The sequence below is a fragment of the Erinaceus europaeus genome, chromosome 7 (genome assembly GCF_950295315.1).
Source record: "Erinaceus europaeus chromosome 7, mEriEur2.1, whole genome shotgun sequence".
Taxonomy (NCBI): domain Eukaryota; kingdom Metazoa; phylum Chordata; class Mammalia; order Eulipotyphla; family Erinaceidae; genus Erinaceus; species Erinaceus europaeus.
In genome coordinates this window covers 113738813-113756337 of record NC_080168.1, presented here as the reverse complement: position 1 = coordinate 113756337, position 17525 = coordinate 113738813, and the positions used below count along the sequence as shown (strand labels likewise).

Sequence of the window (17525 nt, the reverse complement as noted above, 5' to 3'; positions counted from 1 at the left end):
CCCAGGGCTTAAACCTGGGTCCTGCAGGCTAGGACTGTGCATTCTAGCAATCATGTAAGCTCCCTCAAATAGCTTACTTTTCTTCCTTTTTATAAAAGAAAAACTATATCCTACCAATGAGATAATGACAATAAAAGAGGGAAATATTAAGTATAACTCATTAATCTATTATTTAAAATTGCCAATAAATTTAAGTGCACATGGAGCAAAGTGCAAGGACCTGTGTAAGGATACTGGTTCAAGCTCCCGACTCCCCACCTGCAGGGGGTTGCTTCACAAGCAGTGAAGCAGGTCTGCAGGTATCTATCTTTCTCTCCCCCAGTGTCTTCCCCTCCTTTCTCGATTTCTCTGTCCTATCCAACAACAACGACATCAATAACAACAGTAATAATAATCACAATAACAATAAAACAACCAGGGCAACAAAAGGGAAAAAAGCCTCCAGAAGCAGTGGATTTGTGGTGCTGGCACCAAGCCCCAGCAATAACCCTAAAGGCAAAAAAAAAAAAAAAAAAACTGCAAATAAGTAAACTGCATAATCTTTTTGGATGGCAAATTATTTTTCTGCAAAAAAATCTTTTTTTTTTTTTTGCCTTAGTTACACAAATTGAAAGAGGCCGGACGGGTAAGCACACATATCACTATGCACAAGGACCTGGATTTGAGCCCCTTTCACCTTCAGGGGGTTCATTTCTCTATAGGTGAGGCAGCCTGCAGGTGTTAATCTTTCTCTCTCTCCTGCCCTCTCAATTTCTCTCTGTCCTGTCAAATTTAAAAAAAAAAAGAAAAGAAAAAATGGTCACAAGGAACAGTGGATTCATAGTGCCAGCACCAAGCCCCAGCAAAAACCCTGGTTGCAAAAAAAAAAAAAGTATTCAGTACTTAAAAATTTAGTAATTAACTCAGGGGTCAAGTTACCTTTCTTTCTTTCTTTCTTTCTTTCTTTCTTTCTTTCTTTCTTTCTTTCTTTCTTTCTTTCTTTCTTTCTTTACCAGAGCACTGCTCAGCTCTGGCTGATGCAAGGGAATGAACCTGAGACTTCAGAGCCTCAGGCATGAAAGTCTTTTTGCATAACTGTTAAGCTATCCACCCACTGCCCTCACATCACCTTTTCTGTCTATTTATTTTTATTCTTATTATATTTTAATTACTTAAGCTACTTTAATCACTTTTCGACAGAGATTGAACACAGTGCCTACATAATTTGAAAAACATATAAGCAAACAATATATTCACATAGTTAATAGCCTGTTCCAAATTTTAACATGGCCTATGTGGAATACATATTAAATGCTAAGACTATAAGACAACTTATTTTCAGTGGAGTAGACAGTCACCTGTAATACTTTCAGTTATCTCCAATAGTAAAAGGCCATGAGGCAAGATTAAATGCATCCTACAGATAGTTCCAAAACATCACTTTGATTACTATCTTCAACCTTCTTCCCCAGTAATCAAAGAGTCATAGCATAGGGTCCTGAACTCAATTGTTGGCACTGCATATGCCAGAGTAACACTCTAGTTGTCTCTCTCTTTCTCTCTTTAGTAAGGAATTTTTTTTTGTCTTTGTTTTTTGTTAAGAGTCAAACCAACTAGATGTTAGAGACATTATTATTGTTGTTATTATTATTTTAGATTTATTTTTTTGACTAATGAGAGGAAGGGGATCAGAACATGATTCTGGCATATGTAGTGCTGGGAAGTACATTTGAGAACTTCCACCTCCAAGTTCTGTGCTGTAGTACTTTGCTATAGGATTGTATTCTCTCTCTCTTACTCTCTCATTTTATCTTTTTGACAGAAACAGAAAGAAACTGAGGGGAAGGGGAGATAGAAAAGAAAGGAGAGACAGAGAGACACCTGCAACATTGCTTCACTATTCATGAAGCTCCCCTACAAGTGGGGGTCAGGTGCTTAAACCCAGGTCCTTGTGCATGGTGATATGAACTCTCTACTTGATGCACAATAGCTCTGCTCTGTCACAGGATCAATCTTAGTAAGTAACAAAATAGATCTTGTTTTGAATTTATTTTATGAAAGAGATAAAGTGACAAGAGATAGAGAGGGAAGAAAGAAAAGACCCCAAAGTACTGTTCTGTCATTTGTGATTCTGTTTGTTTCTGTCTTTCTTGCCATTATGCAGGGTGAAACCAGGGACAGAACCCAGGGCCTCATGGTACAAAGTATACACTCTACTGCTGAATTACCTATCCCCACCTGCAAAATACATCTGAGTGTTTACACAACTGTGTTTCAACTATGACTACTTTCTAGTAATAGGGAGAAGTAAAAACTCCAGAAAGTAAGTTCCCAAATCATTAAAAGCTGACTTGCTCTTTTTTTTATCCAGAAGAAAAAAAAAAAATAAAGAAGAAAGAGCTATATAAAACTCAGGTTTTTTTAAAGATCATCTAAACCTCAGTTAATACACAAATCAATCAAACATTAACCCAATACAAGTAGGCCTATATTTGGAAAGACCTTGTTTATGGAAAAGTACTGTAAGAGTACATATTGAGTACACACTTCCCAGACTTACCCTTCCCCAAGGGAAAAACTGCTATGAGAACTGTTGAAGCCAGGTGACGGGGAATTATTAACATACGTGATCTCAGGCCATGGAGAACACTAAAAACAAAGGATAACTTACAGAATGAAAAGAGTAGTTCATCTTAGCATTCCACCTAAACACCATCACTTCAATAGGACATTCTGTTAGTAAATCTTAAGTCCTTTGAGGCCACCATAACAAAGAAAGAATATATTCACACCAAGTAAATTTTAAACAAGCTGGAAGTGGTTTTTAAAAATTGATATATAATTGACACAAAACAATACAGTAGCTTTCCATGTATAATAATGAGTCTGTATAGACTGTGAAGTGGTTGATTATTCTTTCAAGAGTCAAAGTATTGACATAAATTGTCCACAAAAGAAACTCTTTTACCTCTGTGAGTATAGTTGTCTCATAGGAAGGTTGATATTTCTCTTTTTCATGAGGAGTTCGTTTTTCCATTTTTTCCCTATCTGTTTTTTGCTTTCTGTCTGCACCTTTGGGCTGAAATGAGAAATATTTTGTTTTAGACTCAAGTACTCATTCTTTGATCCAATAAATTACTTCTAAAAACTTAGTGAAACAAAGATATATACATAATGATGTAAAGACAACATGCATCATTGCATCTAAGTTTGAAAACAGGATTTTTATATGTTTGGTGGAACAGAAAAAGAACAAGAGGGAGTCGGGCAGTAGCAGCGGGTTAAGTGCACGTGGCGCAAAGCGCAAGGACCGGCATAAAGAAAAAGAACAAGAAATTTTTAATGACTGACATAGGAAGATCTCTAAAGCACCCAGTCAAATGAAAAACAAAGCAAGTCTCAAGACAATGCATATGATATAATTCCATTTATGTTTCAAAGAAAATATGTGTATACCTACCTACATGTGTATGTAAAAGCACAGAAGGGCCAGAAGATACATATTAAGTGATGACTACTTCTGAGGAGAGGCTGGGGAATCAGGGTAAGATTGGAAAAGGAGGACTTTGGTGTCATGCTTTGAATACTTTTGAATTGTATTATGTGATTTTTAAAAAATTATTATCTTCAATTATTAGATAGAGACAGCCTGAAATTGAGAGGGTAAAGAGAGACAGAGTGAGAGAAGGAGAGAGAGAGAGAGAGAGGCACCTGAAGTCCTGCTTTACCACTTGTAAAGCTTTCCTCCTGCAGGTGGGGACTGGGGGCTAGAACCTGGGTCTTTGTACAATGTAATATGTGCACTCAACCAGGTGCACCACCACCCAGCCCCAATACTTTTGTATAATAAACCGTGTGCAATGAGAACATGTGTGTATATATACATATATATATACATATATATATATATATGAATAAAAAAAGATCAAAATAAAGAAAAGATCAAGTATGAATGTATGCTATAACTATCAACTCTTCTACAAGTTTTCAATATGTGAGCTTTTCCCAAAAGTTGATAACTGGGGGCTGGAGGCTCACTCAGTAAAGCATGTGCAAGGACATGTACAAGGACCAGAGAAATTATACAAGTGGTAAGGCAGTTCTGCACGTATTTCTCCTTTTCTCTTTTTCTTTCCCCCTCTCTTATTTTCAGTCTCTTACATTCTATCAATTAATTTATTTGTTTGTTTTTAACCAAAACACTGTTTAGTGCTGGCTTACAGTGGTGCTGGAGATTGAATCTGGGACCTTTAGCACTGCAGGCATCAAAGTATTTTTGCATAAGCATTATGTTGTCTTCCCAGCCCGTGGTTAAATTTTTGTGCTGTCCATCTCATTAGTGATTTCAATGACTATAGTTTTAGATGGAATTTTCACTTTTTTTCCTTTACATTAAATAAGCCTTTATTTTTAATGTGGTACAAGAAATCAAACTGAGTCTCACACATGCATACCACTGCCGAGCTACTCCTCAGTCCAACATTTCTTCTATATTCTTACAATAAGAATAGTGAGAGATACAAACAGGAGGGGAAAAAGCAGAAAACACTGCTCTACCTTCCCTGGAGCGCTCCTTGTTGTTGCCACGTATTGCTGGGGACCCCACACGTGTGAGCAGGTACTCTACCAGTGAGCCACCTCCCTGCCCCTAAATACAGCACTTTACATGCCAATCACACCTCAACAAAATGGAGAGACTTTTTTTTTCCTTTCTTTCACTTTCATCTTTTTCAATAAATGTCAGGAAGAGAGGAAGGAAGGAAGAGAAGGAAGGGAGGGAGGAAGGAAGAAGACAGGAATTTAGATAGGCAGGACATAATTTGTGCTTTTCTCTTCTCTTCTCTCTTTTTAAGATTTATTCATTTACTTATTTTACAAGAGGGAAAGTAACTACAGCACCACTCTGGCATATGTAGTGCCAGAGAGATCAAACCCAGGGTATCACTGATGCAAGTCCTGTGCTTTAACTACTGATAAACCTCCCTGGTCGACATAATGTCTTTAAAAGGCATGTCAGCTTGCTGACTAATGGTGAAACTGAAAGATGAAGAAAAGAGTTCCACTGTTTGTCGGCACAATGCCTAGGAATACCTTGAAGACTTTGATTTGACAGCTGGCTGAATGTAAGTGTTCCGTATATTCCCCGTTCTCATTCTCCTTGAAGGTATCAATCTGCACTCTGAATGGCACACCCTTTTCTCCACCATGTTTCCTCATGGTGAACTCTGTGCTAATACAATGCACCTAAAAAAAAAAAAAAAAAAAAACCCAGCTTTTAGTACTACTACCAGCAACATTTTATGAGCAACTGTTAATAGTAAGACCTTCAAAAGCTTTATAAAAACATGTAAAAGTTTTATACTCTTTCTGGTATCTAAGATTTAAACATTAATGAGAGGAATGAAGGAAACTGCAATGAATTACTAATGCAAAAAAGGAAATGCACCAATCTAAAGCTGGCAAAGCTACTATGAGGAATCAAATCTGTAAACTGTTTCAGAGAATGCTGAGCAAGCACAAAGGAGAAATGACTTCTATTAGTAAAAGTTTCCTGGACATGCAAGATAATTTTAGAAAGAGGAGGTTCCACTCATGTCACTATACAGCTCACAGACAATAAAGGTGACAGGTTGCCCTGTTACTGTATGAAGTGTAAGATTTTAATGAATGTTAATAGTAGAGCACTGGTTAACCACATATTAACCTGGGTAAGACATTAATTTTTCTAACCCTCAAGGATAATTTAGTTTACTTTTTTACTTTTACCAGAGCACCGCTCAACTCTGTCTTCATGGAGACCGAACCTGAGGCTTTACAACCTCAGGCATGAAAGTCTTTTGCATAACCATTATGCTATCTCTCCACCCCTCAAGGATAATTTCTATACTACAGAATTACTGTTGACATATGAAATAAAATCATGTATAAAAAGTGTTTCTTAACACAATAGCTATCTCATGGGAAATACTTAATAAGCTATCAATACTGCAAATAAGAATTATTAGAGCAGGCTGGGGAGATAGTATAGTGGTTATGCAAATAACTTTCTTTTTAAAATTTTTTAAATTTTCCCTTTTGTTGCCCTTGTTGTCTTTTTTTTATTGTTGTTGTAGTTATTATTGTTGTTATTGATGTTGTTGTTGTTAGATAGGACAGAGAGAAATGGAGAGAGGAGAGGAAGACAGAGAGGTGAGAGAAAGATAAACACCTGCAGACCTGCTTCACCGCCTGTGGAGTGACTCCCCTGCAGGTGGGGAGCTGGGAGCTTGAACTGGGATCCTTACACCGGTCCTTGAGCTTTGTGCCACATGCGCTTAACATGCTGCGCTACCACCTGACTCCCTGCAAATAACTTTCATGCTTGAGGCTCTGAGGTACTAGGTTCAATCCCAAGCAACACCATAAGCCAGAGATAAGCAGTGCTCTGTTAAAAAAAAAATTATATATATATATATGATCAGCTACTCAGAGGACATAATTAAGTATGCAAATCAAACTCGAGGTTTAAAGATGTTCAAAACAGTCATGTATTACAGTGAAAAAACATTAAGTATACATGCTAGGTAGTTTTTAGTAAGTAATGGAGCTTGTGAAGAAAAAAGTATTATGTAGCCACTAGCAAGCATTTTGGGGTGCTAACTTTTTTTTTAATTGGAGAAATTAGAAGAGCAACTCATAAGGCTGGGAGGTGGTGCACCTGGTTGAGCCCCTATGTGACAATGTGTAAGGACCTGGGTTCAGACCCCTAGTACTCATCTACTGAGGAGAAGCTTTACAAGTAGTGAAACAATGCTACAGTGTCTCTTTCTCTCTCTCTCCCTCCCTTTCCTTCTCAATTTCTCTGTCTCTACCCAATAAATAATAAAATAGGGGGAAAAGAAGGGGAGGAGGAGGAAGAAAAAAAGAAGAGCAACTGAGAAACTACTACTCCTCATGTCTCTCAGGCACATGTTGAGGAGTTCGCATTTAGGCTTGAATCCTGTCAAGATTTCAACTTCATGTTTTATCCTTCAAGAAACAAATAGCTAACAAGATGCTTTGCATACATGGTTGCAAAGTGCACAGACCGTGTAAGGATCCCAGTTCGAGCCCCCGGCTCCCCACCTGCAGGGGAGTTGCTTCACGGGTGGTGAAGCAGGTCTACAGGTGTCTATCTTTCTCTCCGCCGCCCCCCCCATCTTCCCCTCCTCTCTCCATTTCTCTCTGTCCTATCTAGCCTAGCAACAATAACAGCAATAACAACAATGATAAACAACAAGGACAGCAAAAGGTAAAAAATAGCCTCCAGGAGCAGTGGATTTGTAGTGCAGGCACTGAACCCCAGCAATAACCCTGGAGACAAAAGAAAAAGAAAAAGCTGCTTTTCAGAACTGAAAGCACATGTGCGATGCCTTACCTGAATAAACACAGATGTTCTCTTTGCAGGGTCCCATAGGAACTCCACCGTATTTAGCTGGGTTGGATTAGCCCTAGGATCAATTATACCCACAGACATTGGGATATCTGAGAAACAAAATAATAATCATTGAACACTCAGAAGGCAGTTACTGGGCTTAGGTTAGAAGGGCACAATTCTTATATTCCTGGTCCTTAGTTACCAATATTTTTATGTATCATACCCTAAACCTTTTGATCTATGAAAAGGGCTTAGGGCTGGCAAGGTAGATCATCTAGGAGGAAGCTTGCTTTACCATACTTGAGACCTAGGCTGAACCCCCCAGTACACCACATGGGAATACAACACTAGAGAAAGCTTTGGGGCTCTGGTAGCGCTCCTTCTCCTCTATCAGAAAAAGTCATCCCAGAACAGTGAAATTCTGATGACAAAAGTCAAAATGAAAAAGAAAAGGGTGATTAGAGCTAAAATTGTCCTAGTTGTTTCTTTCTGAGTATCATTTTCTTTCTTTTTTTCCCCATTTTTTTGTTGCGCTTGTTGTAGTTGTTATTGTTGTCATTGTTATTGTTGTCGTAGTTATTGTTGTTGTTGGATAGGATAGAGAGAAATTGAGAGAGAAGGGGAAGACAGAGAGGAGGAGAGAAAGACACCTGCAGATCTGCTTCACTGCCTGTGAAGCAACTCCCCTGCAGGTGGGAAGCTGGGAACTCGAACCGGGATCCTTACACTGGTCCTTGTGCTTTGCGCCATGTGCGCTTAACCTACTGTGCTACTGCCCACCTCCCCTGAGTATCTTATTTTCCACTTTAAATAAAAAGCTTTTTTAAAAAAAAAAAAAAAAAAGATGATATATAGTTTCATTTTAATTTGCCAAAATTCTACCTAGTATAGATTAAGTCTACCTACTAGCTCATTATCATGAACACTGTAGTTTATTGTGCATTTCACTGAGAGTTGGTCCTAAAAGCATACTATAAAAATTGCCAAGGAAGGTTAAAGCAGAGTATCAGAAGAAAGGCACAAACAGACCTATAAGAAATGCTTACTTATTAAATCATTTAATAATCCTATAATAGTGTGACAAATCTTATACTCAAGAGGGAAGCAAGAACAAGTATGTTTAGTAAAACCTTGCTTTCTGGTTCACATGGTATATTTTCAAATATTACTCCTTGATAGCTATTAACATTCAAACCGGGGAGATATGGCCAGGGGATGTAATTTATTACAATAACTATACTATTGTTGTAGTATCAATGATTTAAAGAGAAAGCAGTGTTAAGAGTGTTAGTTTTGCTGATCTATCCTAACTGCTATTTATCAAAAGTCTTATCAGGATATCTGTATAAAAACAGTGTTTTTTCAGATATAACTAGTAGTAGTTAGATTTGTTTAACTATGTTTACATTAGCAGATCAAAGATATAGATACTGAATTTGAAGTATGCCAATGAAGAAACACAGTATGTATATCTGTAAAAGTCCTTTATATTGGGAGTTGGGCGGTAGTGCAGTGTGTTAAGTGGCGCAAAGCGCAAGGACTGGCTTAAAGGATCCCAGTTCGATCCCCCAGCTCCCCACCTGCAGGGGAGTAACTTCACAAGCAGTAAAGCAGGTCTGCAGGTGTGTCTTTCTCTCCCCCTCTGTCTTCCCCTCCTCTCTATATATCTCTCTGTCCTATCCAACAACGACGTCAATAACAACAATAGTAACTACAACAATAAAACAACAAGGGAAACAAAAGGGAATAAATATTTTTTTAAAGTCCTTTATATTTCATGATTTAAGAAAAACAAGCTCAGGGCCAGAAGGCGGCACACCTGGTGAAGTGCACACATGGCACACAAGGACCCAGGTTCAAGCCCCTGGTCCCCATTTGCAGGGGGGAAAACTTCACAAGTGGTGAAGCAGGTCTGTAGGTCTCTCTCTCTCTCTCTCTCTCTCTCTCTGTCTCCCTCCCTCCCTATATTCCACTCCTCAATTTCTCTCTGTCTCTATATAATAATACGTAAATAAAATTTAAAAAGAAAAGAAGAGAAAAAACAAGTCCTACTGTATTTCGAAAAGTAGGGGGAAATCTTGAACTGCACACCTAGATAGATAACTTCTAGTCACAGGCCTCTAACTCTAGGCAAAACACACCAGCATTCTGGCTCTCGGGTATCAGTAAAATTAAGAACTTACAATGTGTTAGGGGAAAAAATGGCCAGTTTTACATAATATATAAAACAAAATGACATACTTGAAAATATCAGTCTTGAAACATAACAAGGCTAGAGGTGAAGCTGGTAAGACAGTGCACTTGGATATGCACTTGCCTTGTCATGCACATGACCCAGGTTCAAGTCTAGTCTCTACCACACAGAAGGAAACTTTGGTGTTGTGTTTTCCTCCTTGAAAAGTTGACCTGGGGCTGAGCGGTGGCACACTTGGTTAAGCACACGTATTGCCATACGCAAGGACCAGGTTCAGACCCCCAGTCCCCACCTGCAGAGGGGGAGATTCATGAGTGGTGAAGTAGTGCTGCAGGTGTCTTTCTCTCCCTCTCTATTCCCCCTTCCACCCTAATTTTTTCCCTGTTCTATCAAAAATAAATAAGTAAATTTTTAAATAAAGAAAGTTGGTTTGAAGCAGTGAAACCCCAGTGATGAACGAACACGCACATGCGCACACACACATACTCGCACACACATGCACATGCATGCACGCACATGCGCACACATAATATTGAAGGGCTGATGTCTCCTAACTTCAAAACACATTACACAATTATAGTTATTAAAGCAGTGTAGCATCGGCAAAAAGACAGTGATCTAGAGCAACAGGCCAGAATAGGAATCTACAAATGCTCACACATGATCAAATGATTTTCAATAAGGGTATCAAGATAATTCAATGGGGGGATAAGCAGTCTTTTCAAAGAAGGTGGGACCACTGTTTATACCATAGATAAGAATTAACTATAAACTGGATCAAAGCTATATCTAAAATTCTCTAAAGAAAAAAAAAAACAGAAAAAGCTTCATGACACTTAATTTTTAGAAAGATTTATTATATATCAGAGAGACTTTTATAGAAGGAGAACAAGAAAACAATGAGGACATGTGACACTGGTAACTGAACCAGGAACCTTAGGCATGTAAGTTCAATTTGTTCTATTTGTTGAGCTATTTCCCCATCAATGACACTGGATTGTGCAACAGTCTTTTAGATATAACACCAAAGCACAGAGACGTGTGTGTGTGAGCGGGCGCACACGTGCGTGCACTGCGCATGTGTGTGGTGGAGGGGAAGAGGTACATTGAACCACATCAAAATTAAAACCGTTTGTGAATCCAAGGTTAGTATCAACACAGTGGAAAATTAACTCACACAAAATGGGAAAATATAAGGCTAATATAAGGTGGTGCCATGGATAAAGTGGACCCCCAAGTATGAGATCCTGAGTTCAATCCCTGGCACCACATGTGCCAGAGTGATGTAATCCATTGTGTAACTGGCCCTTTTTCTAATATGTTACAGTTCATATTCTCTCAGACTTCCGTAGTTACACATTATGTAATCATGTTTAGTTTGGGCATTTGAATCTGAATGGGCAGTGTTCATGGCCTACTTTAATTGAGTGCTCCATTCCTCTTATTTTAATTTAATTTAATTTAATTTATTAATGAGAGAGACAGGAAGAAAGAGAGAAAGAGAACTAGCCACCATTCTGGTATATGTGCTACTGGGGATTGAACTCAGGACCTCAGGCTTGAGAATCCAGTTTTCTATCCACTAAGCCACTTCCTGGACCACAAGTGCCCTATTCTTTATTTACTGATAAATTCTCATTTAGTATTTTTAATTGTTTAGACATTAGCATTATCTATTTTATTTTTTTGGTACCAGGGATGAAAGCTACGGCCTGAAATACGTGAGACATTCTACCACTAACCTGTGTCCCTGGGTTTCCTCCTCTAGTTTTTAACTTCATAAAGGCTATTGTAGGGTGGGGGTGGGGAGAGCATAATGGTCATGCAAAAAGACTTTCTTGTCTGTGGCTCCAAAGTCCCAGGTTCAATCCCCCACACCACCATAAGCCAGAGTTGAGCAGTGTTCTGGTAAAAAAAAATTAAAATAAAATAAACAAATAAATACTTTTATACAACAATAACCAGATTCAAAACTGGGCAAAAGCTGTGACTACACATTTAACCAAAGAAGATACACAAATGGCAATGACCAAATGAAAAAGATCATCATTCATTAATGGACAAATGTAAATTAAAATCACAGTGAGTGGTGGGGCACATGTCTTGAATGTGTGAGTTCTTGGATTCCATCCTCAGCACCACATGAGAGCAACAAAGACAAGACAAATTGAATTCCATGGATGGTGGAACAATGTGTTGGTGTAGCTCTTGCTCCCATTAGAAAATATATATAATTTGGGCAATGTAAAATTTCCTTTAAAAAAAAGTATCAAATTTTAGTTCATAGTTATATGCATCTCACAGGCAACAGATTTTTTAACTCACCTATGTCAAGGATTCTATCTCCAGGCCGGTTCCATCTCCATCCCTCTAGCTGCTGATGTTCAGTGTACTGCAGACGCCTGTCATGGAACACTACACGGAATATACTCTAAAAAGAAGCAGAGAGATCAAATGATAACTGAATTTCTTAAAAATCAGTGCTGACAAAGGAAAACTATCAAGTCACCCTCTGCTGATTTATAGATCTAATCTAAAATCATTACACTGAGCCAGGCATTGGTGCACCTGGTAGAGTGCACATGTTACCATGTGCAAGGACTGAGGTTCAAACTCCTGGTCCCCACCTGTAAGGTGGAAGCTTCAGAAGTGATAAAGCAATGCTGTAGGTATCTTTCTCTCACTCTCTCTCTCACTTTCCTTCTCTACCTCTCCCTCCCCTCTGAATTTCTGTCTCTATACAAAAAAAAAAGTAAATAAATAAAAGCTTTATATTATTTCTTCAGCATGATGCCAAAGAAGGAACCAAGGGTTTCATACGTGTGCTTTACTGTTGAGTCACTGCCCTAGTCCTATTTTTTTCCCTTTTGTTGCCCTTGTTGTCTTTTTTCTTTTAATCGTTGTAGTTATTATTGTTGTTGTTGTTGATGTCATCAGTGTTGGATAGGACAGAGAGAAATGGAGAGAGGAGGGGAAGACAAAGAGGGGGAGAGAAAGACAGACACCTGCAGACCTGCTTCACCGCTTGTGAAGTGTCTCCCCTGCAGGTGGGGAGCCAGGGGCTTGAACCAGCATCCATAGGCCGGTCCTTGTGCTTTGCGCCACATGCGCTTAACCCTCTGTGCTATCGCCCAACTCCCCCTGGTCCTATTTTTTATTTTCAGAGACTGGTTCATCTGTCCATGGAAATGAATAAACTCCCAGAAAATCACTAACTACTGAAATTATTAACCATTTTTATATTTTCTTAAGTGTTTTCTTCCATTTTTCTTCATGTTTATTTTCATACTAGTGATGCAATACCACTAGCATACTAAGGATATTAACAATTTTTAGAGCAACATATCACACTGTTTTCTCAGTTGACTTTGATTTTGTTATGCATTTCTTCACAAAGTTCCTATAATCTAAAGCACCAGGTTTTGTTTCTAAGACTTGTGAGAACTGTGGTGGTTATCTTTGGGAGGAGGCAGGGTAGGGACACAGAGCTTTGGTGGTGGGTGTGGTATGGAGCTCTACACTGTAATCTTACAATCTTGTGACTTCCCTTTAATCACAAATATAACAATGGGAAAAAATAAGTTAGACACTTCAAAAAAAATTAAGTTTTCCTTATAGAATCAGTCTCACACGACTCTTAAAATGCCTTCGAAGACTGGAGGGCCAGGCAGTAGCACACCTAGTTAAGCACACACATTACAGTGCGAAAAGACCCAGGTTCAAGCCCCTGGTCCCCACCTGCAGGAGGAAAGCTTCATAAGTGGTGAAACAGGGTTGCAAGTGTCTCTCTCCCTCTCTATCATTATCCTGTACTACCTGTAATTTCTCTTTATGATAATACTACATTTCTTCATACAAAAAGTAAAGAGAGTTGGCAAAATAACTCATCTAGATAGTATGCCTGCTTTGCCATGGATACAACCCAGCCTCAAGATCAGCCTCCACTCTGGCCAACACCTGTGTTGGGGACCAGGAGAACAGACCACTTTGCTCCCATGGCTGGACCTGCTACCTCCCAGGCACTCTGAAGGGTAATAACCCCTCTCACTATGTCAATGCCTTGTGCCCAAAGAAGAGCTGACATAAAAGCCAACATTTTATTGGAGAAGCCAAAAAAACAGAATAAATGAGTACCTTGATGTAAAAAAATAAATAAATAAATAAATTTAAAAAACAAACAAACAAAAAAAATATATATATATATACACACACACACACACACATACACACACATCAGTCTCCACTGCACTAGAGGAAGCTTTGATGTTCTGGTGTCTTTCCTTCTATCTGTCTGTCTGTCTTTCTCTTTCAATTTGAAAAATCCCAGAGTGGAGAAGGCCTGGCAACAACTAACTAAATAAATACAATTGAGAAAAAAATAAACAAGCAGACATTAGAGCTTCTCTATAAAGATCTCAAGGAGGTTATTTTATTCTAGCTGAAAAGAAATTCACTGGATCAGACTACCCTGACATGGAGTGCTAAGCCTTCCATTTCTGCAGTTCTGAAAAATTCATATAAGGTTCATTCTAACCTCAAAGAAATAACATCAGTTTATAATTGTTCCAGAAACTGTGACAGTTTAGAGACACTACCAACCCTTTTATGGAAGCAAAAGAATATTATTTAAAAGGAGTCAGTAAAGAATATTGTGCAGAAGAATGATTTGCTTTTTTTTTTCTTTTTTCTTTTTTTTTTACCTTCACCAACTTGCCATTAATTTCTGGAAGTTCTCCAAGTTTCCTATTATCTAGCATTCGAATTTCATAAGACTGTCCTAGAAGAAAAAGTAGTTACATATTGTATTCATCACAGCTTTTCAAAATTGAGAAAGAAAAATTTCAGTTGGTTCAATATACAAGAGTGTAATAATATTAGCAACAACTAGTATCCTTTATGCTAGCTACAGTGCTAAGTGTTTTCGAGTGTCTTATCATTTAACTGATACACTCATTAGGCATTACAAATCCATTTTTACAGATAAGGAAATTGGAAACTTAAAGAGTTTAAGTTACTTGTCCAAGGCCATATACTAGTAAATAATTGAACTGGGTATAGGCTAATACTTCCCAAGATAGTTGTGATATAAGATCGTGTATTAGAAAGAAAAAGGAAAATGGGGACTAACACTGGACAGGTGGACAAAAGAAGTCAGTAATAAAGGTTAAATGCCACATGAAAACTCAAATATCTGAGTTAGGTTTTGACAGGTTACACTAGAAACATAAAAAGTATACCTAATAAAACATCAATCCAGCAGGTCTGCAATCATATTGATGAATTAAGGAAGAGGCAGCTAACCTTGATTGAGATAAGTCAGGGTTTCATCATGAAGTTTCACTGCTGGGGACGTGGCAGCACAAAGCACATATTGAAAAGGTAGGATTTTATTTTCATTATCAGGTGGCAAACTTGATTCTTCTTGCTTAAAAATAGGCAATGCGAGGACATCACTGAAATAAAACAAGTGAGTTACATTAACATCTTTTTTATTACCTTTTCTGAATATATATATACATACATATGTATATATATATATATGTATATATATATATATATATATTTTTTTTTTTTTTTTTTTTTTTGCCTCCAAGGTTATTGCTGGGGCTTGGTGCCTGCACCACAAATCCACTGCTCCTGGAGGCTATTTTTTCCCCTTCTGTTGCCCTTGTTGTTTATCATTGTTGTGGTTATTATTGTTGTTGTTATTGATATCGTTGTTGGATAGGACAGAAAGAAATCAAGAGAGGAGGGTAAGAGAAAGACACCTGCAGACCTGCTTCACTGCTTGTGAAGTGACCACCCTACAGGTGGGGAGCTGAGGGCTCGAATCAGGATCCTTATGCCGGTCTTTGCGCTTCATGCTATGTGTGCTTAACCTGCTGTGCTACCACCCAATGCCTTCTAACAAATGTGTAAAGGCAGACTTATTACTGAAACATTTTTCAATCTGCTTCAGAAACTGTAAACGGGGCCAGGTGATGGCGCACCTGGTTGCGCTCACATGTTACAGTGCACAAGGACCCAGGTTCGAGCCCCCAGTCCCCACCTGCAGGGGGAAAGCTTTGCTAGTAGTGAAGCAGTGCTGCAGATGTCCCCCTGTCTCTCTCCCTCTTTATCTTCCCCTCCCCTCAATTTCTGACTGTCTCTATCCCACAAATAAAGATAATTTTAAAATAATCTTTTAATAATAAAAAAAAGAAAATACAAATAGGGGCCAAGTAGCAACACACTCAGTTAAACACACATACTACCATGCTCAAGGACCACGGTTAGAGCACTTGCTCCCCTCCCAAGGGACACTTTATTAGCAGCGAGGGTCTGCAGGTGTCTCTCTTTCTCTCTCCCTCTCTCCCTCTCTATCTCCCCCTCCTCTCTCAACTTTTCTTTGTCCTATCCAATAAAACATAAAATAAAATAAATAAAAGGGAAAAATGGCCACCAGGAAAGGTGGATAGGTAGTGCCTGCATTGAGGCCCAGCAATAATCCTGGTGGCAGTAAAATGAATAAACAACTAAATTTTTTTTAAAGAATGCTATAAACATTGGTTACTTCAGTTTACTTACTTTCCAACCATTCAGTTCAGATATCCCTCTGACCATAAAATGTGGGTTATGACAGATAACTCACTGCTAAGATAATCGAATTGGCCAAAGGGAATTTCTAAGAATCAGAAGTTTCTTTAAGAGCTCTGAAGATCCTATGCAGAATTCTAAAATGCTGTTTAGGACACTATTATTAAGTGTTCTTTGCTCTCAGAAAAGCACCAATTACAATATTTTTAGGGCCATATTAGAAGCATCACTCTGGTACATGTGATGTCAGGGACCTAACTCAGGACCTCATGCCTGAGAGTCCAATGCTGTAACTACTGCACCACATCCTCGGCTGCTGTAACCAGACCTTTATAACTACATCAGCTGATCTAAGGACTAAAACAAGAGCCAGAACTCCTTAAAAGCCACATGGAAAACACAAATGAGTGATTTTCATGTATTTCTTTCTCTCTTTTTTTGCCTCCAGGGTTATCACTAGGCCTCAGTGTCTGCACTACGAATCCACTGCTCCTGAAGGCCATTTTCCCCATTTTGTTGCCCTTGTCATTATTGTTGGATAGGACAGAGAGAAATTGAGAGAAGAGGGGGAGACAGAGTGAGAGAGAAAGGCAGACACCTGTAGACCTGCTTTACCACCAGTGAAGCAACCCCCCTGCAGGTGGGGAGGCAAGGACTCGAACCGGGATCCTTATGCCAGTCTTTGGGCTTCATGCCATGTGCGCTTAACCCAATGCACTACTGCCCAGCCCCAATCAGCATATATTTCAAGGTCAGTTTATTTTCTGTATAATACAATTTAATGTTATGATAGCTGCTGCCTCTAAGAAAAATGTTACAGTTACATTTGTTTATGTAAGTTTGTAAACTAAAGACAACTTAAGGAATACAACTTAAGGAATACTAGTATACAACCACTTTAGAAATGGTTTGGCAGTTTCATGAAAGTAAAGGTACATCTATCTTTTGACCTAGAAATTTGTATTTATCCAAAGAACAAAAATAGAAATCTACAGTATGACTTTTCCATAAGTGTTTATAGCATAAAATCAAATACTAGAAAGAAGCCAATGTACATAATTAAGAGAATGAATGTACAGATTGGCATAACTAAATACTACTCAACTAATAAATACTGCTCAACTAAATACTAAATACTACTCAACTAATACTAAATACTGCTCAACTAATACTAAATACTGCTCAACTAATACTAAACACTGCTCAACTAATACTAAATACTGCTCAACTAATACTAAATACCGCTCAACTAATACTAAATACCACTCAACTAATACTAAATACTACTCAACTAAATACTAAATACTACTCAACTAATACTAAATAGTACTCAACTAAATACTACTCAGCAACTAAATACACAAAAACAAAGGAATACAA

General features: G+C 38.3%; 1 protein-coding gene across 2 annotated transcripts in view; it reads right to left on the bottom strand.

Moving 5' to 3' along the window:
• The window catches only part of TFCP2 (transcription factor CP2), a 51529-nt gene that overhangs the window by 19061 nt on the left and 14943 nt on the right, over window positions 1-17525 (bottom strand). Inside the window, exons 2-8 of one of the 2 annotated variants that reach the window (XM_060195361.1) lie at window positions 14871-15022; window positions 14270-14346; window positions 11895-12000; window positions 7376-7482; window positions 5071-5223; window positions 2948-3058; window positions 2540-2628 (exon numbers count right to left, since the gene is read on the bottom strand). In XM_060195361.1, coding sequence (XP_060051344.1) covers window positions 2540-2628; window positions 2948-3058; window positions 5071-5223; window positions 7376-7482; window positions 11895-12000; window positions 14270-14346; window positions 14871-15022 — 795 coding nt within the window. Of the gene's footprint in view, window positions 1-2539; window positions 2629-2947; window positions 3059-5070; window positions 5224-7375; window positions 7483-11894; window positions 12001-14269; window positions 14347-14806; window positions 15023-17525 lie in introns of those variants that run through there. The other variant, XM_060195362.1, reaches the window with a different exon arrangement.